Source organism: Eubalaena glacialis, chromosome 5, assembly GCF_028564815.1.
Source record: "Eubalaena glacialis isolate mEubGla1 chromosome 5, mEubGla1.1.hap2.+ XY, whole genome shotgun sequence".
NCBI lineage: Eukaryota > Metazoa > Chordata > Mammalia > Artiodactyla > Balaenidae > Eubalaena > Eubalaena glacialis.
Genome location: NC_083720.1, coordinates 116,652,352 through 116,678,945, shown reverse-complemented (window position 1 = coordinate 116,678,945; position 26,594 = coordinate 116,652,352). Strand labels below are relative to the sequence as shown.

At 34.1% G+C, this 26,594-nt stretch overlaps 1 protein-coding gene across 4 annotated transcripts in view; it reads right to left on the bottom strand.

Annotated features, from left to right (window-relative positions):
- The window catches only part of LRBA (LPS responsive beige-like anchor protein), a 776,641-nt gene that overhangs the window by 16,978 nt on the left and 733,069 nt on the right, over positions 1–26,594 (bottom strand). For all 4 annotated transcript variants that reach the window (XM_061192552.1, XM_061192551.1, XM_061192553.1 and 1 more), the window contains exons 51-53: positions 23,056–23,118; positions 17,907–18,062; positions 12,037–12,204 (exon numbers count right to left, since the gene is read on the bottom strand). In XM_061192552.1, coding sequence (XP_061048535.1) covers positions 12,037–12,204; positions 17,907–18,062; positions 23,056–23,118 — 387 coding nt within the window. The remainder of the gene's footprint in view (positions 1–12,036; positions 12,205–17,906; positions 18,063–23,055; positions 23,119–26,594) is intronic.

Sequence of the window (26,594 nt, the reverse complement as noted above, 5' to 3'; positions counted from 1 at the left end):
GCAGTGCAGATTGGGTGTTCTTTACATTTTCTCATTAAAAAATCTGTTCAAAATAAATACTTGGATTTTTATAAGTTTCAATAAACCAAATGTTTTATGTATTAAAAGTTCACTACAGAAAACAGAATTCTATGATATGGGATTTAAATCCAACAGGTCCAAACTAATAAGTTCAACAGATATTTTGGGAAACCCTTTGGAATGAAATTATGAAGGGTAGAAGAGTTGATGGGAGGCGGAACACAGGCTTCATATGTGGCTCACAGAATCTATTTATTTCTCCATAGTTACACCCTTATACATCATCCTGCAACACAGCAATAACATCCCACATACCAATAACGATATACATATGTGTCTGTGTATATTTGTTTGCAAAGCCTAGAAACAAAATCTGGGAACCATATAACATTCTGACTGCAGCACCCATCTAAATCTGCCCCTCCCAACTACCTGTCAACCCACAGAGTTAATACCTAGGGGGGAAATCAGCTCAAATAAGACAATACTGGCCATGTATTACTTTTTCAAAGACCCCAAAGCTATGGCCATCTCTCATTGAAGTCTCTAAACTGAGTAAGGAGCAGGGGGAAAAGTCTTTTGAAAAATATCAGGTTAATTCTTTGATAAAAATTTGCAGTAGTTAATGGATACAAAAAGTCTTTACTTTTGCTTTCTGAGATAGTAGGATCTACCAAAAGCTAGATCATAAAGCAGAACACATTCTCTTAAGAACCTTTTAAAGTCTTACTGCTTGAAAAATCGTCATGGCTTTCAATAAAGCTGAAGAGAAAAATTTATCTTGCTGCTAGTTTAAGGGGCTACACTTCAAACTCTTCTTAAAGAAAAATAAAAAGAGAAAGAGGATAGACTTCTTGGACTGCTTTGAAAAGCTTGAGCAATTACTTCAAAGGAAAGGGTGTCTTTGTCCGGAGAGCAGGTTTATGACTACTGATGCAAATCCTAACCAAAGGCTGAAAAGGATACTCAGTGCATCTTTATGGATGGCCTTAAAGGAAGATGAACAAGTCAAAGGAGATTAAAGACAGTCCAAATCCTGCCACGAATACCAGGACACACCAGTTTTTACAGATGTGCTTTTCTCAGTACGTAATACCAAATATCAGTTACTAACTTACAGACACCATTATAACAACCCAACTTGCATTTAAGCAGCACAAGATCTCCGTAATACCCACTTAGCATTTATATTGGACTTATGTTTTAAAATATTACGTGAAATGTTTTACACCATTAGGCAGAAAAACAAATGCTGCTATTAAATGTGTTTCTTTGGTGGCCTCATAACACTAAGTGTATTTCTCCATCAAATGGACCTGAAAGAAGAGAAGGAGGAAACAGTAATTTCTCTAGTATCTGTTCATAAATATCCAATGAGAAAAATATTTCAAAAGATCTGTCTCCATTAAGGCAAAGGGGATTAAAAGCTAGGTAAAAATAGACCTGACACGTATTTCTGGCAAACTCTGAGTTACATTTTTAAAAATGAATAAAGTTCTTGGTATTTTTGGCACCGTCTCCTCAGTCTTAATGAAAATTAAATTACTTTAAAAAGGCACTGCAAAGTTCTCATTAGCAGTTTAAATATGTTGTTATTAGCAGAGAGAGAATCCCCTTCATTCCTTTACCTTTTTCATATCATCTATCATGAAATGAAGGGCAGTTCAACACTTCCCTAGTCTTGGTTTTCTAGAAATAAAATTAGCTCTTCCAATTAATAGTTTAGATGACTCTTGGGACAGAAGTTAACATTTCCCATTTGTCTACTCATTCATTCCTTCACTCCTTCAATTAATAACATTTACTGGGTATGTATTATGTGCAATGCACTGTGGAAACAAGGAGGGGAATAAAATATGACCTTGTATTTGTAAATGGTTTGATTTTAAATTGTCATTGGATCCGGTTTTGTTGACCTTACTATAAGCCTGCTAATTATAAATACCTATTATTGGAAAGGTCAAAAAGCTGTACTGAAGTCCAAACTATTTATTACAACTTAATTTTTATATAAAATGAATATTTACCATCAATTAATGAAGTCCTAAAATAAAAACAGCCAATATAATTTTCCAGGTTAGTAAAATCTAATACCATCTGACCTCTTAGAGACATAAAACAGAAAAGAAAATCATTTCAATAGAGTACTCATTTTGAAAGAAAATTTAAGTTTGTTTAAGGACCTAAATACATAATTAAGTTATTAAGTATATATAGATTTAAGAAAATCTAGGTGTTATACATGCCAGCCATTTCCTAAAGCTGGATACTTTTGTTTTGCACATGCCTTCTGTTCCACTTTAATTACATTTGATTATTGAAAACATTCATCAACAAAAAAATTCATATGAAAATTGAATACTAAAGTTTCTCACGTGGCTCACACCATAATGGTAAATCGAGAGAGGAAATGGCTTTTCTGAAGCGGAAATGAGGTTAGTTGTTAAATGTTTCTTAAATCTTTCCACTAACTTCCTAATTTTTCAATGAGAATTATAACACTACATTTTAATTATACAAAGAGAAATTATTTGAGTTTGTTCTATTTATTCCATCTCTACCAACTCTTCCCTCTCCTCTCCTTTCATTATGGCCTTTCTGGTGAAAAAATGTTGATCTGGTTAAACATATACACTACAGAAAACAAGCCATAGCTGCATTTAGGATGTGACAACCAACAGTAAAATTTGGTAGCTTCCTTTTGTAAATACTGTTAGAATTATTAATGCAAGACAATACAATATTGGTACAAAAAACAATAATACTAAGTTCTTGATTTATAACCTTTCTCCTCTTCTATGATATATATATCAATATATCTCATATAAACTTGTATATATAAACTTAAAAACATATATACATAAGTTTATGACAATGGAATCATCTTCTAAGACTACATTGGAAAATGGGTTTGTGTGAGTATATACCAACAATTGTATACTTAAAGTATAACCCTAACTTGTGTAATAATATTTAAAAAGTGCAAAATCCTATCATGATATATACTGTCTTAAGAACTCAGTACTAACAAAATTATCTCTATATTGTCCTTTGCAAATCCTAAGATGGCTTTAGTGACAAGGTTGTATCAAATTCTCTACAGATGACGATCCAATGAAATCAAATTAAAAATGCTGTACAGTTTAGTGGTTAAGAATGGTGTCTCTGGCCTAGAGTGCCTGGGTTTGAATCCGGGCTACAGCATTGCTAGCTATGCCACCTCCCTTGGGCAAGTTCTCATAGTTCTAGTAAGATCTAGGAACTTCAAAACCCAGGGCAGAAAGTAGAGGCATACTAATACTCTCTCTGTGCCTCATCTATAAAGCAAGGATAATACCAGGACTACAATGAGGATTAATGAGTTACTACGTGAAGTGTTTAGGATGGTGCCTGGTGTGTAGTGAGCGCTCAGTAAGTATCATCTAGTAGTACAAGCAATAGCAGTATTTTCACCCTCTGTTGCAGACCCTCTCTCCAGCAAAAGTATAATATCTGATCCTGTGCCACATAAATGCCAATTAGAGATGGTTCTCATTACTATTGTTTCCAGTCAGGGAGAAAATACACCTTCATTTCTAGAAATTATACTTTGATTTCTCCCATTCCTCCTTTTTTTAGACTTTCCAACCTTCCCTGACAATCCATTTAATTCTGATACAACTAGGGCATGAAGCCTAGAGCAGAAAGGGAAGGTATATTACAATAATTAGGTATTTTCCTCCCAAATAAAATATCTTTATTGTCTCTTATTATCAAAATAATACATGCTCATTATAAAACATTCATATAATTTAATAAATTATGAAGAAGAAAATGAAAAACTGCCTCTAAATTCCACTACCTAAAAACAACCATTGTTAACATTTACTGGTTACCGTTCCAGATTTTTTTCTATACGTAAATATACATAGTAATATTAAATAAATATATGTATATAGTAAATATACATACATACATACAAGGTATACACACACAGACACAGACACTTAAAATATATCATATTATACATGTAGTTTGGTGATCTTTTACACTTAACAATACAGAGAGCATATCCTTCCATGTCAATATCACAATGCATAATACGTTAATGGCTGTACAGTCTTTCATTGTGTGGACATACCAAACTTTACTTAACTAATGTACTTCTTTTATCCTACTTTCTTGACACTTTTTCACTTGCCAATTCCCCACAGACGGGCTTATTTTTGGCTCTAATTCACTGATAGCTCCTGTAGCTGCATATGAGTGTCTAGTAAACATAAACATTATAAAACTCTGCCTCCAAAAAAGAATGCAGATACTTAGAAAAGTTGTTGAAAGGAAATCTTGTACATATTTTTTGAAAAGTAACATTACCATTCTTATGAATATGAAAATATATGAAAAATGAAAACATAACTATTTTTATCTATCTATCCTAAATACTCAAGTCACATAAAATTCTTTGTAATTTGTCCTCCTTAACATTTTTAAGGTTCCTTTGTTAAAGATACATAAGTAAGCCACTAGTGAAAAGTATAGAGGGTTTTCACATCTTTAGCTATTAGAAACATCCTGGATTTGACATCAAAAGCAAAGGCAACAAAAGTAAAAAATAAACAAGTGGGATTACATCAAGCTAAAAAGCTTCTGCACAGCAAAGGAAACCATCAACTAAATGAAAAGGCAACCTATGGAATGGGAGAAAATATTTACAGATCATATCCCTGATAAGGGATTAATATCCAAAACACATAAAAATTCATGTAATTCAATATCAAAAGAACAATCTAATTTAAAAATGGGCAGAGGCTCTGAACAGACATTTTTTACAATGAAGACATATGGACGGCTAACAAGTACAGGAAAAGGTACTCAACATCACTTATCACCAGGGAAATGCTTACCACAATGAGATACATCTCATACCTGTTAGAATGGCTTTTATCAAAAGGACAAGAAATACCAAGTGTTGATAAGAAAGTGGAGAAAAGGGAACCCCTGTGGACTGTTGGTGGGAATGTAAATTGGTGCAAACACTACGGAAAACAGTATGGAGGTTCCTCAAAAAATTAAAAATATAACTACCATATGATCCTGTAACTCCACTTCTAGGTATTTATCTGAGGGAAATGAAGACACTAATTCAAGAAGATATTTGCACCCCCATGTTCACTGCAACATTATTCACAATTGTGAATGAACATTATTCACAATGGACAATGGACATGGAAACAACCTAAGTGTCCACTGATAGATGAATGGATAAACAAAATGCTACACACACACACACACACACAATGGAATATTATTCATCCACAAAAAAGAAGGAAATCCTGCCATTTGTGACAACATGGATACACCTTAAGGGCATTATGCTACGTGAAATAAGTCAGACAGAGAAAGACAAATACTCTATGATCTCACTTACGTGTAGAATTAAAAAAAAAAAAACCCACCAAACTCATAGATACAGAGAACAGACTGCCAGAGGTGTTTGCCAGAGGTAGGGAGTGGGCGAAATGGGCAAAGGTGGTCAAAAGGTACAAACTCCCACTTATAAAGTGAATAGGTCCTGGGGATGTAATGTACAGCATGGTGATTATAGTTAATAATACTGTATTGTATATTTGAAAGTTGCTGAGAGAGTAGATCCTAAAAGTTCTCAGCATTGGAAAAAAGTGTGTAACTATGTGTGGTGATCGTTTTGTAATATATACAAATATCAAATCATGATGTTGTACCCCTGAAACTCATATAATGTTATGGGTCAATTATATCTCAATTAAAAAAAAAAAAAAAGAAACATCCTGACCCTGCTCACCCTAAGGAAATAAAGCAATCTCTCAGTTGTAGAAAGTTACAAGCTATGAGAAGAAAAGCTAAAAAGCTCAACAGTCATGAAGACCTCAGCTAGGAGAGGCAGAAAGAATTCTAAGGATTTTTTTTCCTACCTAAAAACACTTCAAATCCAAAATATGAAGTCTGACCAAACCTCTTTGAATGTGAAAAAAATTACTTTTAAAAATAGGGCAACTGTAAAAGAAATCATCAGAGGCATTTAATACTTAGTTTCATATAAAAATGGGTCTCTTTTCATGAATTCTCAGGACTATCTAAAGTACAACACGAGGTACACATGCACAAAGTTGTCATATAATTTCTCTAAAGAAGCAAACTCTTTGGAAGATGGTAAAGTCAGTCTAACATGCTGTTCCAGGAGGTCTTCATTAAACGAATCCTTAGTAGTTCTACAGTAATCTCCCTCTCACTCTTTTTCTCTCTCACATGCAACATTCCAAAAGCAGAAGGCTCCCGATTTTAGGCTTAAAAAAGGAAGGGGGGTGAGGAAGCAGCTTGCAATTTCAGAGTATATTCAGTCTCAATTAAATGAAAGAAGACACATTTACCATTTTCTTCGAGAGACTATACTTAGTTGACTAGAGAGAATTTGTGCCTTCTAACTAATGGTTAATTCCAGCCGTTGTTTGAAATTAAATTTCCTATCTGAGCATAAAGTATTAGACAATTTTCTTTGATGTTGCACTATTAAAGCCTACATATGAAGATACTCAGTTCCAATTTGAGGGCATAAATCATCAGTTCTTCTGTTCCCATATTTATATGGTCAGAGCCTATGGGCTGAATGGTATAGTCATTTTTTTCTGCAACTAAACAAGGTAAATAAATGTGATATATTGGCACATCACCCCACCACTCTGCATATGGTGCACATTAAGGTTGTATTCATTTGCCATATGAATATAATTCCTTTTACCACATCTACTATTAGTTACAAGCAGTAAATACAGAGTTGTTTTGCTGAAACGGGAGGGCCTGCATTACATCATGGAGCACTAAACATCCTGGACCTTCTGGAGAATTTCATAGACATAGTTTTAATGTCACCTGAACTTGAACACTGCCAACATATTGCTTCAAACACTGCTTGATGAATTCTTCAAGGAAAAAAGAAAAATACAGGGCAATCTTAGTGTTAGTGTAATAGTGCAAACCAAAAGTAGGGCCACGAGGAAAGTTCTTGATGAGTTACATATAAGAACTCATGTTCTTGACAAAGAATCAGATGGAGTCATATCCCAGATATAAAAAAGCTATTTGTTTCAAACGTTGCTTTCATATTCAGAATCTAGTGAACATAAGGAAACTAAAGTTAAAATATCATCTAAACAAGTTTCTCCAACTGTGGCTTACTGAAGACCTGCGATTAATAAGCGTTTATTTCATGACAAACTGTGATGCTTTGTTTCATCAGGTATATATTGTGTCTACTTTTTCCTTAAACAAAATATTATAACATTCCAAATCCAGATTAGTGCAGGGCAAAAGAAGAAAGTTATTTCTTTTACAAACTCATATGGTTCAATACAGATGTACATATCTTGACATTTGTGAACCATAAATAATACATCACAGGCAATTAAAAACAAAGTACACCTGTTTTAACAAGTACTGATTTTCAATTTTACCAACATTAAGTCCCCAGATGCATCCAGCAGATGGTGCTCTAGGACACCTACTTACGGGGAGTCATACTGCTTGTGTTACATCCACCTATATTTTTGGCAAGACAAAGAATAAGGATTTATCGGTAGCTTAGTAAAGCGTATTAGGCTTTACATAAAAAGAACATAATTCCTAAATATGTGCACAAAAATATACATATGCATAAGCACATGTGCACAGAGGCAACCAGTAAATAAGTCACACCTGGACATGTTGTGATACCACTTTTCTTATAGACTTGATGAGTAGGTTATGTATATCAGTGGTATTTATGATCATATGGCAAGATCATTCTAAATTCATTAAAAAAAATTTAGAATGCCTTAAAGTTAGAATTCATTTTTAATTATAGCAGGAATGTCTCATTAGGGTGATACTAGTAAAATTAACAACAGTAGGATTTACGGTAATGACTTAAGTGATTGATGAGAGTATAACAAAATGAAGTTTTAGACAGAGAAAAAGCAGGGCAGCTATGGCATACAGTACTTTAAAAAACAGCTCTGTGGTCTGTTTGTGCTAGCCTTATGGTTAATAAAACCTTCCTTCTAATTGACGGTGCTGAAATATTCTTAAAGAACAGAATCTGGTTATGAAAAAAACTTTTTAAAAAATTTTTTCAGTAGACGCCATTCCCATAAAGGAGAAAGCTGACATAGATTAGCATGTCTGATTGCAATGAGGAAAAAAAAATGCCACCTTTCAATCAAATCAAAAACAGAATGCGAGGATGGAAAACTACTTTGCTGAAATACTACACAGCATCTATGCAACACCTCATAGTCAGTGACCATTTTCTTCTAAAGCTAATCAATTGTGGCTTTTAAAAAATTACTCAGATACCTAAAAATGCTTAACAAGCATTTACTTTTAGATGCTTAATAAATATTTGATTTTAAGTTTATGATCTATTAATACAATATGAAAATAGTGGATAAATAACTCTTTTGTAAATTTTCACCTTGATTATAAGATCATTTTAAAGTTTAAAGTATTTAAATGTCAATTGAATGCATCACGGAACATTTTCTTCAAAATTTGGAAATGTACAGTCTGGATAGAAAAATGAGTATTCCAGGAAAAGCACTTTGGTGGACAAGATTCAGTTCTAAAACACACAGAGTACTAGGGCAAAGAGAGAGATGCTTCCATGTAGAAAACGTCTTTCTTTGAAATGTTCTTGGTTAATTTTATTTAAAAAATCTACAACTAAATGGAATCCTATCTTAATTTTTCTCCTCATTAAGAAAACTGCATCCCACAGGAGATAACTATCACAAGACAATAGAGTCAAAAATGAAACACTATCTGTCATATAGGAAAATAAGGCTTTTGCTACAGAATCTAGGCAGATTTCATAAAACATGTACATCCTTTTAAAAGCCTCAAGTTATACTATATATAGGTTTTATCCAGTTTGAATTAGCCTGATTTTACCTGAACAATGTGCTTATTAACAGTGGATAACATGATTTTTTAAAAAATAGTACTAAAGCTAACAACTTTACATACAGCATTAATATTAGATTTGGAGAAAATGGCATAGGCTTATGACACTAGCAAGTAAAATTACTAGCTTATTCTCATGATTTTTAAAATAAAAAAGCTAAATATTTGAATGAGACCTATAAAATGAAGGAAAAGCAATAGCCTAATTTTTAAAAAATTTACCCATTTTCCTTCCAAGCAAGAAAAAAGTCTAAATTCAAAAATCTAAGTTGAGGCATTGTATGCATTTAGAGACCACACCGCCGTTATGTATATAAAAGCCTGACTATTTCTTAAAGGTCAATTATATTTCATCCAAGAGATACAACACAGAAATAAGCATAACCTAAAATTCCTCATCTGAAAAGCTGCGACTTCAGCGGCTGTGTCATGGAGCCATCAATGAGCCACAGGCTTATAAAATCCGAACCAGCTCTCATGAATGTTTAAAACAGTTCACACGCAGTAAAAATGTCTTTGTTTTTGTCATTTTCGTTTGAAAAGCTTAGACTGGCTTGTTCATTTTTCTATTCTAATGTGTGGAAATTCTCATTATATGAAAAAGTGCCTATTTGTCTTTTTCCCAGATTCATCCTTCAAAGCTAAAGCAAAATTAAATTGGGACATCAGACGTTACAAAAGGGCCAAAAAGGCCGAGGTTCACTTTGAGAAAGGTAATTTAATTTAGTCAAGATGCATTATAATTTTCTAAAATTTTTATTAGATGTGCTGTTACGTTATTCCTTTTTTTTTTTTTCCCTTTTCATTACCAGCATTACTAAGAGTTATTATCCACCATACTGCAGACAATGAGGATATAGATGAAGTGCTTTATGAAAAAAAGAACATTATAATATATACTCTAATGCCAGCAAGATGGTGTTTGTGTGGTGATTTATTTGTTCTAAGCATTCTGTGCTTCTGATAACACCTTAAGTCAGTTACTATTGTGGCTTTCATTTCATAGACAAGACAGCACAGCAAAGCTTAGAACTTAGCTTTGTTTTACTCTAAACTCCACGATTTGGTCAGTCCTACTTGATTCATTTCTTAATATGTCATACATGTAAAAACCATCTCTAGGGTGATTTACAAGGTATTTAAACATATATATATATATATTTCTCCCTTCTGGAAAAGCTGAATATTTCTAGTTTTAAAATATACTTAAATTTTTGAAATGTAACAACAATTACATACAAGTGTAGCTAGGTTTACAGAAGTAGCCTTTAGCTACTTCTCAACATACCCATTGGTAATGACATATAGAACATGGTTAGGTCAAAGAAGTAAAAAAAACAAAAAACAAAAAAAAATCTTTTTTTCATTTAGATTGCTATACGTGCATGAAACATCTCACACGATTTTAAAGCAAAAGAAAGCTCTTCCTAAATATTTTCACGTAAATAACAAAATGGTATACTTATTACCTATGTCAAATCTAGGTTTGTCTGAGATAATTTAGTGAATCTCAATAACTGAATTTATAGAAACAGAAAAAAAAGAAATTGAAAGTAGTCACTCATCCTAAAAGGCCAGAAAGGAGCAGAATGTAAGACTCCATAATGAAAAGAACACAAAGTATTTCTCAAAAGAATGTGGGAAAAAAAAAAAAAATCCCTGAAATTTACATATTTAAAATTATTGTAATTACATATAAAATGGGATGTTGTGTAAATATGAGAGATACACACTACTTCCCCATATAGACACACATACTAAAGTTTGATCTGACTATAAAGACTGTATTACCCATAGCATCACAGCCTTAAAGTTACTTTTCATATTCTATTAGTATAGGGAATTACCCCTATACTGTTCTGATTAAAATAAGAAATACATATTAGAGGTTCATAAAATAAAAACTTTGATTCACCACCACACCAAACAAAATACATACAAAGCAGACACAACGTTGATAAAAATAGTTTGCATACACTTCTTTTAAAACTGTACTGGCTCTTGAGTAAATATTTTTAGAAGGTTTCACTTTCATACAAATAATATACATTTAATAAGCATAACTTTAAGAAGTCAATTCAAAATATGATGGACTTAAACATATTCAGACTGTTTTATAATTTGGGACTGAGGCACAGAAGTAAGTACCACAGTATTCAGGTAAAGTAATCAGGAACAACATGATCCTTCCTTAACCAAATACATTGCAACTTGCTTTAAATTAAGAAACTGTAAATATTTAAGAGCAGTTAAAATGCTCTACCTTATGAAGTAAAAATCTAAAGCTATTCTTGCAGGAACTCTTCAGTGTTGTCATAATCATTTTAATTAAATTCTCATTTTTCAGGTGGTCCCTTTAATTGTTTTTTCCTACTTCTTAATGTGTTTTTCTAAAGCCATTTCTTTTCTGCAGCTGTGTGCGACTGGTTTTAATGGTAGCTGCTTCCTTTTTTGCCTTCTGTGAATTACAATTTTAAATGGTTACACATTTTTTGTTTTACTGCCTTCAGCATAGTTTCATAAAGATGTTTAAGGCTGTTGGTGAACATTTTCATTTCCCATCTGAAAAACCAAGAGCCAGTTTGAATATTCCATATTGGCCTTTTATGACCTGTTTCATCTTTTAATATGTAAATGAAAGCATATTTTTTCTAAAGACTGGTTTGTTTCCATGAAATTATAATGTTTTTGCTCTTTTAAAACATGAATTCAATAAACAAGATAATATGTGATTGCTCTTTTATGTTATATCTTATTGTTTGTGAATGAAACACCTCTATTTTATTTGGTGACAGCCATTATCAATGAAGTACTAGCATTTTCAGATCATAAGAATAACCGATAACATGAAAAATGAGATTTCATGCTTGAATTTGAATTATCAATGGTCACAAAATGTTAATAACAAGGCTATCCAGACCTTTCTTAAATTATAACTAAGAAATTAAAACTACTTGATACTTCAGTTTCACTTTCACCATGATGAAATAGGTAACTTCACTGCAAAATGTTATTATACATCACTTGTAAAAGTTTACTTATAAAATAAATTGTACTTACTGCCTGGGTTATCGCCAATCCCACTGCTTTTTCCATTCCAGTACCAGAGCAGAAGGGTTGCATCACGTGACCCTGAGAGAATGTAGCAATTTCCCCCAATATATGACTCCGAACAAGTGAGGCAAGTGACGACGTCCCAATGGCCAAACACCACTTGGATCAATTTTCCTGAAATACAAAACAATTTTCTTTAAAACTGCTATTTAAAAAATTGAAAAAATTTCCAGTGATCATTTCACTTAAGAAGATAATGAAGTTGTATTAATCAGATTCTGATAATTCAGATTTTATAATAAAATTTGACCTGGTCCAACCTAAAAGTTTTCTTCGAATAGTTAACAACAACCACAAAATCAATTGAAGAGTGATAGTCACATTTAAGACATATGTTAAAAGTATTTCAACTAATAATGTTATTATACATAGCGCCTATAAATTACAAATGAGTCATGTCTGCTGATTAAAGCAGGCCCAGGAGAACCCTTATTTGGAACCATTTCAACAATTTAAGTTACTCTGTATGATTCAAAACAAAGCAAAACTTAGTTGCCTTTCTGTAAATACTCTATCATTCAGACTTCACTAATACAAACCCATCTCTGAATTAGTAAGGACAATTTATTTCTTCTTCTATTCTTCAAAGTGATCTATATACAAGGACAGTATTAGCCACTTCGGACAGCTTCTGTTTTTTTTTTAACATCTTTATTGGAGTATAATTGCTTTACAATGGTGTCTTAATTTCTGCTGTATAACAAAGTGAGTCAGCTATACATATAATATATATCCCCATAACCCCTCCCTCTTGCGCCTCCCTCCCACCCTCCCTATCCCACCCCTCTAGGTGGTCACAAATCACTGAGCTGATCTCCCCGTGCTATGCGGCTGCTTCCCACTAGCTATCTATTTTATACATTTGGTAGTGTATATATGTCCATGCCACTCTCTCACTTCGTCCCAGCTTACCCTTCCCCAGCTTCTGTTTTTCAAATCAGGCTTACATGAACTAAATTTTGATAAAAGAACTAACATATTGTCACCACAATTTGAGCCAGGTCATTCTTTCTTTGTTTTAATTGCCTGAAGGATGAAAGTTCCTGGGGAGGCGGAAGGATGATGAAATTAAGATTATGACGGTTTAACAGTAATGATTAGGGGCAGGGTGAGGACGGGGGTATCCAGTAAACTTACTGTGTATCTAGGACGTTAAACACAGGATGAACTGTTCACATAACAGTGTGAGAAAAAAACCTTTTAGATTTTTTTTGCTTAATCAGATATGGGTTTATAATTCACACAAACTTGTCTAAAGAATTAAATATCTATAGCAGCCCTTCCACTCTCTCCCTATAGTTTCTAGCTAACGTTTCTCTTTGAAATGTCTAGAGAATCTACAAATGAATGTCACAGAATGCCTACCCTTAATATTCAGCATGAGTGTTTCTTCTTTTTTCAAATAATCGTTTCAGTGGGGTCATAAAAAATACAATTCAGATGTTCAAGATAAAAACCATTAAGCTGGAAAAAAATCAGTATGCCTAAAAAGTTTATATGTCTAACTTGGAACACATCATAACCTATTCTAAAGCTTAAGGTCTCAATTAAGTATTGGTATCTACACGTATCTACATGTATAAACTTTTCAAGATAACAATACATAGAACTAAAAGAGTATTTCCACTAAATTTTTTAAATTATTGGTTTTAATAAACCCAAAGCTTATTATAAAGTCTGCAAATTTATAAGTAAAATACTGAGATGTACTTTATCCAAATCAGATGGAAAGTCAAATACAGTGTTTTCTCTTGTACACAGTCTACTAAGAGTAACTTAAGATCAGATTCTTATCAATCTCAAATTGCAAAATTAATAAAGGACATTTTTTTCTCCTATGGATAAAGACTTTAGTCAAAGCAGGTATTTTAACTGCTAAATGTTAAAAATGTTCACTTCTGAATTTCTTCAACCTTTTAAATTAACACCAAAACATTCGTTTTAAAAATTAGCTTTTATCAATAAAGAATATGGTAAGAAGAAGTCAAGACTTTCTAGAATAAAAAAATGCAAAAGAAGAAAGCAAATTAAATATTAAAAATCTAATAATTTTTGCATCATTTTCAATTTATATGAAGGACAAAGTAGAGAGGTTTAGGGGTAAAATGGGTGGGGTTACATTAGAGGCAGGCCTTACTAAGGATGAGACAAAAGTTAGGGAGCTGAATGCACTCTCATTCGAAAACTGAAGGTTAAATCAGTCAGTTTTAACTACTGAAAAACTGAACACCCCATAATGTGATTATGTTTTTGACTTCTGTATGTACAGTGACTTCTGCCTCAGCCTATACTAAATGCTGAGAGCATGTCAACTACAGGAGTGATTTAAATGGGTTATTTAGAGTAGGCCTATTTAAGATGTGATACCCATCAATTCAGTGGGTTGTAGAAGTGAGGATGAGTAAAGCAACTACAATTAGGTACTTGAGGTCACGGCATACAGGAAACCCAAATGCTCCACGTACACCAGGAGGCTTGCAAAAGAGCAGCTATTTGCTTGGAAGATGGAGATGAGGGAGTGACATTTAAGTATTTACATCTAAAGAGTTTCATATTTTAATACAAATTAACTTCATTCTCTACAATTTATCCTTTGGGCTCAACTTTGGAAAACATTATTTTTTTCAGTTTGCTTTTTCCTCTTCTGGCAGCCTTCCTTAGCAATATTTGTTATTGCTATGAGGTTGAGGTTCACTCCTCCTAAATAAATCACAGCATATAAATACCTGCTGCTCTTTTTGGTAAATTATTTTCTGATAATCTCACAAGTGTTCCTCAACCTTTATTTTTTGTTTCCTTTAATACCGGTCCACCTCTCCACACACAAATATCAAATATTACCACAAGCACTAGAATATCTTCTTTTTGACAGAACAAATTTTCTAGTTAATGTTTTATTTGACAGCTGTGCTACAAATAAAAAAAATTCAAGTTCAGGACTCTGCACCATTGAATCTAAAATGTGGCCTGAAAATAATTCCCACTGCCGAGGGAAGGTTTTATTGTTGCCTCTGCTGTTCTGGTTGTGTCCCGAAAACATGATTTATGTTTAAAGAATTTCCTGTTACAACCGTGTTTCTCTCTACCCCCGCTTCCCTGCCCCGCCAAATCTAATAAGAGAAGGATTTTTTTTTTTTGGCTTATGTGCCAAAATATAATTGAATTCAACACTTGTGATAGCTATGCCATTATATATTATTGATCATACAATTTTTCCCTGTGTCTCTGCCAAACTTAGGAGAAAATATTTGATATTCCTATTATCATAAAAACACAGACACATTTAAAATTTAAATAATTTAAAATAAAACTAGCATCAGAGTTTGTATACAAGATACTAAGAAAGATATTAGAACTATCATTTGAGATTTTTTTCACAACTTTCCTGGCAAGTATAAATATTTTTAGTGTACATGGTAAGTCAGTCCCACTGAAATGAAGTTTAAAATGAGGCTACTTCTTAGAAAATGTTTTATACATACACACGCATATGCATGTTTTAAAAAGTAATAAAGTAGAAGGCTTTTGGAAAGAGGGGAAGGAACGTCATCTAGTTTATTAAGTAAAGTAACATGGCAGACGCTCTAGGAACCTAGTTTTTAAACAGGTAACACTTACATGATATAACATGGCATAGTCACAAAGATGCCACACCTGAAGTCCAAGGAATTGGCTCCAATGCCCAGTTCTAGCACCATTATCTATGCAGATATCAACAAGTTACTTACCCTTTCTAAACCTCGGTTTCATCACCTGAAAAATGGAGCGAAGGACACCTGTTCTATCTCATAGGATTATTGTGAGGCTGACACAATATCATGTATGAGAAAGAAGGAATTCTGTAAATGCTAGAGAACTGTGTGACTATAAGAATTATTTTAATTATTAGTATTATATAAAAGGGAGGTTAGCTTTACTTTACAAATATTAATAGTCAACGTCTTTTTAAAATGATATGAAATGTCAACAAACTCAAAAAGCCTCAAATGTCAAAACCAAAGGTTGACATATATATGATCCCATTTTCTGACATTCTGGGAAAGGCAAAATTATAGGGATGAAGGCTACATCAGCGGTTCTGAGGGGGCTGAGCTGAGGGAAGGGGCTGACCGCAAAGGGGCAGCACAGGGGGTCCTGGGGGACCTCAGCTACTCTGCATCTTACTGTGGTGGTGGTGGCAGCTGCATAACTGTATACAATGCCCAGACGAACAGAACTATAACCAAATAAATCAATTTTACTGTATGTGAGTTAAAAAATAATTTTTAATGTATAAAAAACAATATGCAATCTAAAAGAATGTTTAAGGAAAACTTGTGAGAGGATGTAACAATTTTAATCTGAAAGTTTGTGTGAGAAGGGACCACAGTTTGAGGTCAAATAATGCCAAGGTTGTCATTACCATAATAGTGAAAGAAAAGGTTAAAATTTAAATTTGATAATTAAATCAGAGAAAATTCATTATAATAATAAATATATTTTAGGAAAGCTTATCAATCCCTATTGCATTTTTAAAGAATTCCAGAGGAGTTTTAGATTCAATAGTAATCAACCTCACAGACCTAAACATCTAGTAAAAACCCAAGTAATCAGAAAGACCTGAATGATGACGTTTTCTTTCTTTCTTTATTCTACAGAATAAAGATGGATATTACGAGAAAATTAGATCATCAATTCCATAAAACAAAAATTAAACAGGACCATGCCTGAAAACAACTTCTAGGGTTTATTCTATGCACAGTACATATTTAACTATTTTCCCCTACTCTCTCATTGCTATGTTACAATGCTATCATCAAAATATACCTAGGACAAACTCCTTGGATAACCAAGAATTAATTTTTTAATATGCTATACTTACTAAGGCAGGAGCATGGACTCATACATTTTATAGAGATTATTAACATAACTGAAAGATGATTTGCTGTAAAACATTTAATTAACTAGAAATTTCCGTTTTTAAAAATTTCTTATCCCACATTTAATCAAGATATTTATTTGTAGATCCTTGTTTTAGTTGAACTATCTACTTCCGCAGTATCTATCAAGTTCTAATGCTTAATATCTAATTTTAATTATTTTAAATATACAACTACATATTTACTATAAGTTTACTTCATCCTCTAACAGTTTCTAAAATACTTTAAAGAGACTCCATTAAATTTTTCAATGTTCTCAATTTCCTATATGCAAAAATATATAACCATTTACTGGACTGGATATCGTGTAATAATACTGATTTGAGTTTGGTTTGTCCCTTGTGAAGATGCATGCAGATGAATATATAGACTTAAACTTTTATATTTTTAACAAGACCTCCTGTTACACATAAAATCAGTAGTCAGCTACTTTCCTTCACGATGGTGTAGTTTTCAGCAAGATTCTGTGCGGAATTGGGTGGAGGCAAGATATCTGCTCCCAAGAAATACCCTTAATGAGAATTCCCAGTAGGGAAAAAATAACCTTTATATAACACTAAAGTGGGGAAATACACCTATAAGTATGTGCACTTGCTGTAAGATTATGCATATACATGTGCATACAGTATTTACATACCAGGATATGCTTTCGAAATGAATCGTTCATTCTGCAAGTATGAAGCTTGGGAGACAAGCCTACCAAAAACTGCCTCTTAAAAGCATTCTGAAGTTAACTTAATAATGGACTATAGAGTAGATTATTACTTGAAAGGAGAAAACTGTCTTTATTTCACAAATTTTAGAATTCTGTAATTTTTAGAGGGAAGAAGATGCGAAAGCCTCTGAACATCACTTGTCATAAACTTTAGTTCACTGATGAAGAAATGATGAAGTTACCTGTGTCTGCAGAGTAGACTCGAAAACTCTTATCCCAGAAGCCACAGAGGAGAACGTAGCGGTTGTCCGAAGTGATGACAAAGCACTGGGAATGCACTTGAATACTTTGGTCTAAAAGGTCAGTGATTTGCCTCCTGTGCATTCCTGTATTGCTGGCTATGAGAACAGAGGAAGAAAAAAAAGCCTCCTAAACCCACACGCGCAAAGAAATCCCATAGTTTGTCATACTGGGGGTTGGGGCTGAGGGAGGAGAGACAATACATTCCAGGATAAGAATATCTGATCTTTAATATTCAATATAGTAATATTTGAAAAACCAAGTAGGAAAACACAATCTGATTGCTGGAAGAATACGGGTAGCCAAATTCAACAGCGCAGTATGAAATTCTGCCTAGAGGAAAGAAACAATAATACACTACAATTTTAAAATACGTAGTATACAATTCTCAGAACATGCTATCTAGCTCTTGGGCAGGACCAAACTAGATTAGAATCTCCAGATCGCATCACAGTTAGGTTTGTGTTTCTGACAATCTCATTACATCTACTGTCATGAGAATGGATTCATGTTGTGACAATCTATTACCTTTAACTTTTTGTCACAAGGAAGAGATACTAGAATATAAATGGCATATATTTGAAATATTGTAGCATCTTGTACTACTTTGGCTTTAACAGGTCTTTAATTTGACTACATGTGAACTCCCATTTCCCCTGTTTACAGCTGCACTTGCATGTAAGGAAAGGGTAAAATGACTATTTATTGAAGATACTTGTAATTGAAGAAGTCAAAGCATAGCGCACTGCCACTTTCTTACTCCTTCTGTAAGCAATAAAACAAGCCAGTCTGGCAGTGTGTCTTCAAAGTGCTATAGAGCACCTGAGATGGGCTTTGTCACAAGGCACAAGGTCAGACACAGAGCAACATCATGCACACGTGAAGAGTAATAATCCTCCAGAAATACACTATCAAGTGTGTCATTATCAGCAAAGGAATTCTCACTGAGATGCCTTTTTTGGCATTATGAAGCCAACCAGATAGAAAGCTTTGTTGTTAGTGATCTAAGAGTTATTTAATCACCAACTTTCTAATACAAATTATGGTTCTTACACTGCTAAAGAAACTTGATCATACCAGACATGAGAACAAACAAAATAAATTTCTGCCTCTGATTATTATGTTCTTTGTACCATAGTTTGCAGTTTTTTGGGGAAAAAAATACCATAGATGCACTATTGATAAAAATTAAAAAAGAAATATATCTATGTTATATTCATTATATGTAGTAACTAAGTTAATATGGCCAATTCAATAGAAGGCTCAAAAAGTAATATGGAAGAAAAAAGTGTTCAAAATACTCTCCAGTCCTGTGCTGGAATACAGAGGAATAAAATATCCCTTGCCCTCATGGCATACGCAACACAGCAAACATATTCATATACATGTGAAATACTGCAAAATTCTGCTAGTGTCTGACTATACAACTTAACCATGTAGGATTATTAGATAACTATTTGATAATAGGCTTCATATACTTTGGGGAGATTAATGGGCTAGAAAGTGATAGCGGTAGTAAAAAGGGCCAATTCTAGCCGAGAATCATTCCCCACCTCCTTCCACACAAAGGGAAGTTGCTGGCAGATGAAAAAAGCTTTTATGTATCATAGTGTATCATGGAGAGACATTAGCATTTCACTGCAGTGAAGCTGTGTGATACAATTTAGTTTTTTAATTCCAAGAAACCTAGCACTTAAAGACAAGATATGTAGTATTTTCTATACTGGTTACTTCAGTTCTTCATTCCACATGAAAATTATAACAATGTTTATTTCTGCCAATGTTTATATGACTTTCGCTCCTATGATACAAACTTTCACTGGTCTTTTTGGCATGATTTCCTGGGAGGACCTAATTTGACAGATCTGGGCATGTGCATAATTTTGAATTGAATGACAAAGTACCCATGGGTAAAGGCTGATGCCCCTTCAGCATTCAGATGATCTATTTTCCAAATAAGTGCTTACTTATAATTTAACATTGCAACCCATCCATCCATCCATCCATCCATCCATCCATCCATCCAATCGATATAATCTCCCAACTGCCTTTCCTTTATCTCTCTTTATTTTCTCTAGTAAACTTCCTGAGATTCCATACTGAAAGTATTTTTATTTGATGAAAATTAGGTATATTTGTCTAGATAAGCAGTCTTCAAACTGGGACATGCATATCCCTTGGGGTATAAGATTTCCCAAGGGACACACAGGCACAGATGGTTTTAAGGGAATCAATTTCTAGTTCCTCAACTTTCATATGTTCTCTTGCCTGAAACAGATTTGCCTGAGAACTCTCCTGTGAGTTTTCCTTTCTTACCTCCCTTTTTGCATGCCCTTGTTCCACTAGATAGAATTTTACTATGGTGCTTTACCCCAGGGTAAAAAAATCTCTTGAGAGTCAAAAAAAGGGACAATTCAAAATACTGATGTGATGCTGGAAGGTGAACGCCTAGGTATCAAATCATTCTGCAGGGCAGGTGGTTTCCAATTCATTATTTTCTATAAAATGGAAGGAGGATCTAATCATGCTGTCAATTGATAGATCATTAAAAATAAGTTTCAGTGATAGATTGTTAAAATGGTTATTTAATGATAGACTGTAAAAGTAATTCTTAATCATACATCACTCTGTGAATTTTGTCACATAACTCAGAAAGAGTTCAAAGATTTGAATGACCTTGTTAAAATAAGACTCTTTGCTTTCCCAGCTATTTTCTTATGTGAGTAACATTCCTCAAAGCTTCCATCTACAAAAAAACCCCAAAAGATTAGAACTGTTGACAAATTCTGTCTCATTCAGCAACAAATAATGTTTATCCATGAATACATGAACAGAAAAGCCCTATTCATTTCATTAAAGCTGTATTTCCTATTTCCAATAAATATGTGTTTTATGTTCAATAATATTTATTAAAATTTAAAATTGTAGTAAGTGTTTATTAATAATATTTGTAATAACTCAATGCAGATTAACTTTTTGAGCTGAGCCTTATGGTCACAGGAAATTTCAATGTTTAAATTTACATACATATTTTTATTGCTGAAAACAGTATAATAGGGTAATCAATTTTCTAAAGTTAAAATAAAATTGTGCAAGGAAAGTACAATGAAAATATAAATTCAAGATGAGAAAGGAATACGTAAAATTTTCAAATGTTAAAAGCTTTTTCATGCATTTTTTAAAACAGAAAATGCTGACTCTCAAGTGACTTTGATATTTAGATTCTACTGGATATATTTAAAATTTTATACACTATGTCAAAAACTATAACCATTGTAACTATTTAAACTTGTGATGATGTCACATTTAAACTTTCAGATGTCAACTTAAAAATGTGTGAGAAGGTACGTGGTTTTAAACAATTATTTTAGGGGATACAGGAGCAAACAGTCTGAGGACCAAGGATCTAGAGCAGGGAAGAAAACTATGGCCTGCAGGCTGAATCTGGCTTGTGCCTGGTTTTGTATATAAAATTTTATTGGAGCACAGCAATGCTCAGTTGTTTATATATTGTCTGTGGCTGCTTTTGTGCTATGACAGCAGACTTAAGTAGTTGTGTCTGAGACCTCATGGCCCACAAAGCCTAAAATATTGACTACCTGGCCCTTTACCAAAAAAGTTCACCATTCCTTGTCTAAAGGGTCACAATTTCTGAATTAATTTAGACTTTATGCTATATGATATTCATTGTCAAGGTTTAAGACAAACAATGATTCTATACTTCAGAAATCAGGCTTTAAGTAGCATAGCAAATGGGTTTTATTATTTTCCTGACTCTTAAAACTTTACCCAAGTGAGCATTTAAGTTTTTAAAAAATATATGGCAAATCATATCTGCTCAAAGCAAAATAAGATTTAGGAACCAGGGTAGTAATTATCCTTCATATAGATAGTTACTTCTTAGATTTCTGCTTATATTTGGGAAAATGATGAAAGACTTAGTTTTGAGCTTAAGGTTACTTTAGTTCATCTTGATAATTAATCTGCAAATGGTGGTCATTTAGCTCTCCACTGAAACAATGGTGTTAAAGACAAAAGAAGGTGACATACACATAGGGAACACCTTGAATTTTAAAATAATCAATGAGCTTATTCATATGCTTTATCTAAAAACTTTAAAATACTAACAAATTTACTTGTGCCAAAGCAATTTGACAAAATTGCAGGCCAAACATCCATGCTAGTAGCATACCCCTGCAGCTAGGTAATTAAGTTTTTTATTCTAAAAGTTATTGACTAAAATCTTCAATATCAAGGCTTAACACTCTTAGTGGGGCCACATTTGAAATCCCCACTATAGGCTGAAAAATGCTAAGCTGGAGATTTCAACTAACCTACTCAAAAAGCACAACAGCAATTAAATATTCTAAGTCATCTGCTGCAGACAGTCATTTCATCCCAATGGCTCTTTCTGGTCTCCTCCTTTTTTCTTTTTTTTTCACCCTGAACAAATTTAACCTCCAATGGCAATTTATTGGGCTGTAGGACCCTAGGAAAATGAATACAAATACCTTAACACTGCCATTGGCTGGGCCATATATTTCAACTTTGAAACTGCTCTGCAATTGCACATTAATCCCCTCAGATTGAATGGAGGGTCCAGGAAGAAAAGACTGATCTCCTTTAATGATGAAACCCTCGCACTACAGTTTTATTTTTCTCAACACAGTGCTGCTAAGAACCCCACTGTTATTATGAAAATTTCCCTAGCAAAGAAGCTCCATCACATTACTGGTACACCAATTCATCATAATGTGCCTCGCTCCTGCTCATCAACAAGTCTGAGTGATGAAAAGATCCAATATTATCCTGACAGAACTTCATGCGCATTCTCAATCACACATTATTACAGCATCCATATTAATTTTCAGTGACACGCGTCCTAGGCCTGTTCAAATTAGGCAAACCAACGAGGGGGAGTTGATGAAATACCAGCATAGCCACAGCTCATTGCATTCCAATTTGCATGCAAATGGTTTATCAGGAAAATTCCATTCCCAGCAACCAGCAAGTGAAAAACAACTGTAATCTACACTTCAGGGCCACCATACAGAGCTTAATGAATCGCAAAGAGAGAAGGAAGTGACAGACCTATGAGGGGATCGATTTCCACTGGCAGCTGGCATGGCTGGTCTTGTACAGCACCTTGATGAGCTGGAATTCACAAACGATAAAAAAAAGCATTATTTTTCATATACTAAACTACATTAAAATGCGTAAGTCAAATCTCATGTAGAATTGTTTCTAACCTCCAAATCTCTCATACAGTTTTGTAAAATTTAAACAAAAAAAATTCCAGGTGCTTCTATGGCTAGCTTATTAAACATTTATTTTAGATTAGTGCTGTTCTGAACATGTGCCATCAGCAGTGGCTCCAATCCTAGGCCATAAGCTATAGCAGATGCTTGACTGGCAACCTCTGATTCTGCAACAAAACAAAATTAAGCGGTAAGGCGCACTGAAAACAAAATGTGACAACCATCTGCTGACTGTAGCAAATACTATTTTTTTGTTACTTCTTAAAAAGGCAGTTTTGAATGCTGCAGCACAAAGGAGCCACAAAAATGTCAATTTATGATGGAGAAAGGGAAAGCTCTAAGTCAAGGAACATTTAATGTTTCATCCATCACGTAAAATCAATCAATTGAAAGTTTGAATAAAAATAAAGCTATCTGCAGATAAATGTTTTAGTTAAATGCATTTGGCTGAAATGTTTTCCTAAAGATCTGATTGCAGTTTTAAAAAAACTTTTATTAATATTTAATATTTCCATAGTTTCAATTGAAAAATACTCTGAGAAGCAAGTGAGTAACAAAAATCAATCCATACTAAGAACAGTTTGTTTAATTCTCAAAATAGTTCTAAAGATTCAGATGTACTTATTTTGTGATTGAGAAGAGATTCTGTAGGCTGTTTCCCTGTGAAAGGTAGAAGGACCTGAGGTGGAGAGGAAGTGCTGTGAGAAGCAGGAGTGACCACTGGCCAGCTGTGCAACCTTAAGCAAATCAGAAGCCCCAGAACGAAGGGTTTAGAATAGATGATCTTTTTCAGCTTTGTAAATCTGAGAGTTAAATTCTCGGTCCTTTTCCAAATGATTTTCCTCCAATAGCTCAGCCATTCAATCTGGTCCGCATCTGCCTTTTATAGACTCATAAGCATTTAAACTACTGCTTGGTTGGTATTAGAGCTCTGCTTAATATCATCAGATACTAAGATTAAGATGATACTACTATCATCAGATTTTAAGAAGTCTTTCTGACTGTCCTTGAGGGGCTGAAAATAAAAATGGGATACATTCCAATGTGTTCATTAGAATAATTCTACATTTCTGATGTTAGCACTTCCCCTGTTAGTAAATGCCAACTTTTCAAGCATTTTTCAATGATCTTTTGGAAGATCATTAATAATGATAAAATAACCTGAGTAAGTACAATATTAGCACTAAAAATTAGAGTTGAGTATATATAAGACATTAAAGTAGATGAAAAAAGGAAGGCATATGACTCCCTCTTTTACTGAAGGTATTGTCTTTGCTGATTACTAGCTCTGCCAGTAAAGAAATCACAGGGCACATATAAGGAATCATCAGGGAAAATGCACCACAGCCTCTGATTTACCCAACAGGGCCATTTACTTCCAGTAATACCAGTGCCAATCAACACTAATACCTTGAGAAGTTTTCTCTACGACTTTGAGAATCTGGGATCATAGAAACATTAAAACCAAACTGTCAGTGAAAGAGATTTAGGAGGTTAACTATCTTTGGTCATGCCTCAAATCCCAGTTCTGCCACTAACTGCCTGTGTGACCTTGGGCAAGTTATGTCGTCTCGGTGTTTCAGACTCCTGCTCTGTAAAATAGGTTAGATGGGTTAGGTTGAACCACATGAAATCACCAATACCTGGCTTTCTGACCTACAGAAATGGCAATTTCAACCTAAATACAGAACCTACATCCTAAGGTTGTTGAGGGGATTCAGTGAGTTAATACGTGTGAAGTGATTAAAACAGAATTCAGAACCTACAAAATGCTCTATAAACATTAGGTGCCATTATTTTATTGTTTCAGAGGCTCTGCAAGGTCCTTTGAGTGAGATGGAAGGATAAAGATGATTTTTCCCTTAAATCAGGACTCAGACACTACATTGACAGGAGCTAGCTGTCTAATGAACAAGCTATGGAAATCACAGAATCTCAGAAAAGAACCAGAATCTAAACTAAAAAAAACTGCAACATGAATTTGATATTCATTGAAAAAAAAGCTGTTAGGAAGTTTTGACATTTGTTTTAAATCAAGGCATACTGACAGGTAAAGGCAGCACAACATAGGATGAAAGATCAGATTTATGTAAATAAACATACCTGAAATGAGGCACAGATTTAATAAAATGGATGCTTAATATTTTTAGGTGTAGGTGTACTGAGAATTGGAGATCACAGTGTAGAAAGAGAATCACCTGTGTATTTCCATATGTTGTCATTCTTTGTAATTTATCTGGTGAAGAGTTGCTGTGTCGTACTATAAAGCCAGAGGATGGGGACAAAAACCACCAGTGACACGAGGTACAGACCCAAAGGAAGCCCACTAGGGAGAATTCTAGGCAAAGAACTGGCAAAACATATGCAGTCTCCCAAGCTCTTATCTTACAGAAAAGTGAGCTTGGGCTCAGAGCAGGTGGACGTACCATATGTGGTACTCCAGCAGAGGGACGCTGCCCCTAAATCACTTTACAGATCTATAGAAAAGTGGGCAGTAGGGAAGAGAACAGCTGACAATCAAGTACTGATACTAAGGGGAGCCCAGGGAAATGGGCTTGCTCCAAAGGGGAGTGTCAGGAGCTCAGTCATCAGTGCTGAGGGAGGGAGCCTAACGACTAAGTATCAGCTGGAGACCTGGCAGCCCTCTGGTTGAGCCAGTTCAGTTCCTGCCGAGGTAGCTCATTGCTAGGCTAAGACTCAAGATAGGGGTGGAGAGTGCTCAGGGCTTTCTGGCAGTTGAAAAGTTTTGTCTCTCCTCACATGTACTGTCACTCTGTTTAAACTGAAGAGGTTCTCAGAGCCACCACAGCCAGCCACCCAGGATAAGCATGGTTTGCGGGGGCCCTTAGGCCACACACACTGGTGCTTTTGCCAAGCTCTAAGGGTAACTGCACACAGCAGAGGTAGATCCTCTGGTGTGCATGACAGAACACACCGTCAGCATGTTCTTCTTCTAACGAGTGGTATTTAGAGAAAGAAAGAAACAAAAAAGAAATCACAGTTGTTAATCAAATTATAATCTTTGGTCCCAAAATATAAGTATGTCATTTGCATACACATTTACCTCTGTAAGATATGTTCGTTTGAAGAAAAGGGACTAAAAGGGCCTAATAATAGAGATACTATACCTGCCTTGATTTTTACCTTCTCTACTGTTATGAAATCTATTCTCTAATCAAATATCGCCATTCATTTCATTTCTAATGGCCAGGAAAATGGCTATATTTAAGAAATTCTGATACGAACCACAGATTCGTCATGATGCGTACCTTATTACATTATTGAACATAGTTAGTGCACCTACTTTTTGTTTGAACGTCAATTCAATCCTGTTCCATTCTAAAATCTCTTGCATTTAATTTGGCATGAGGC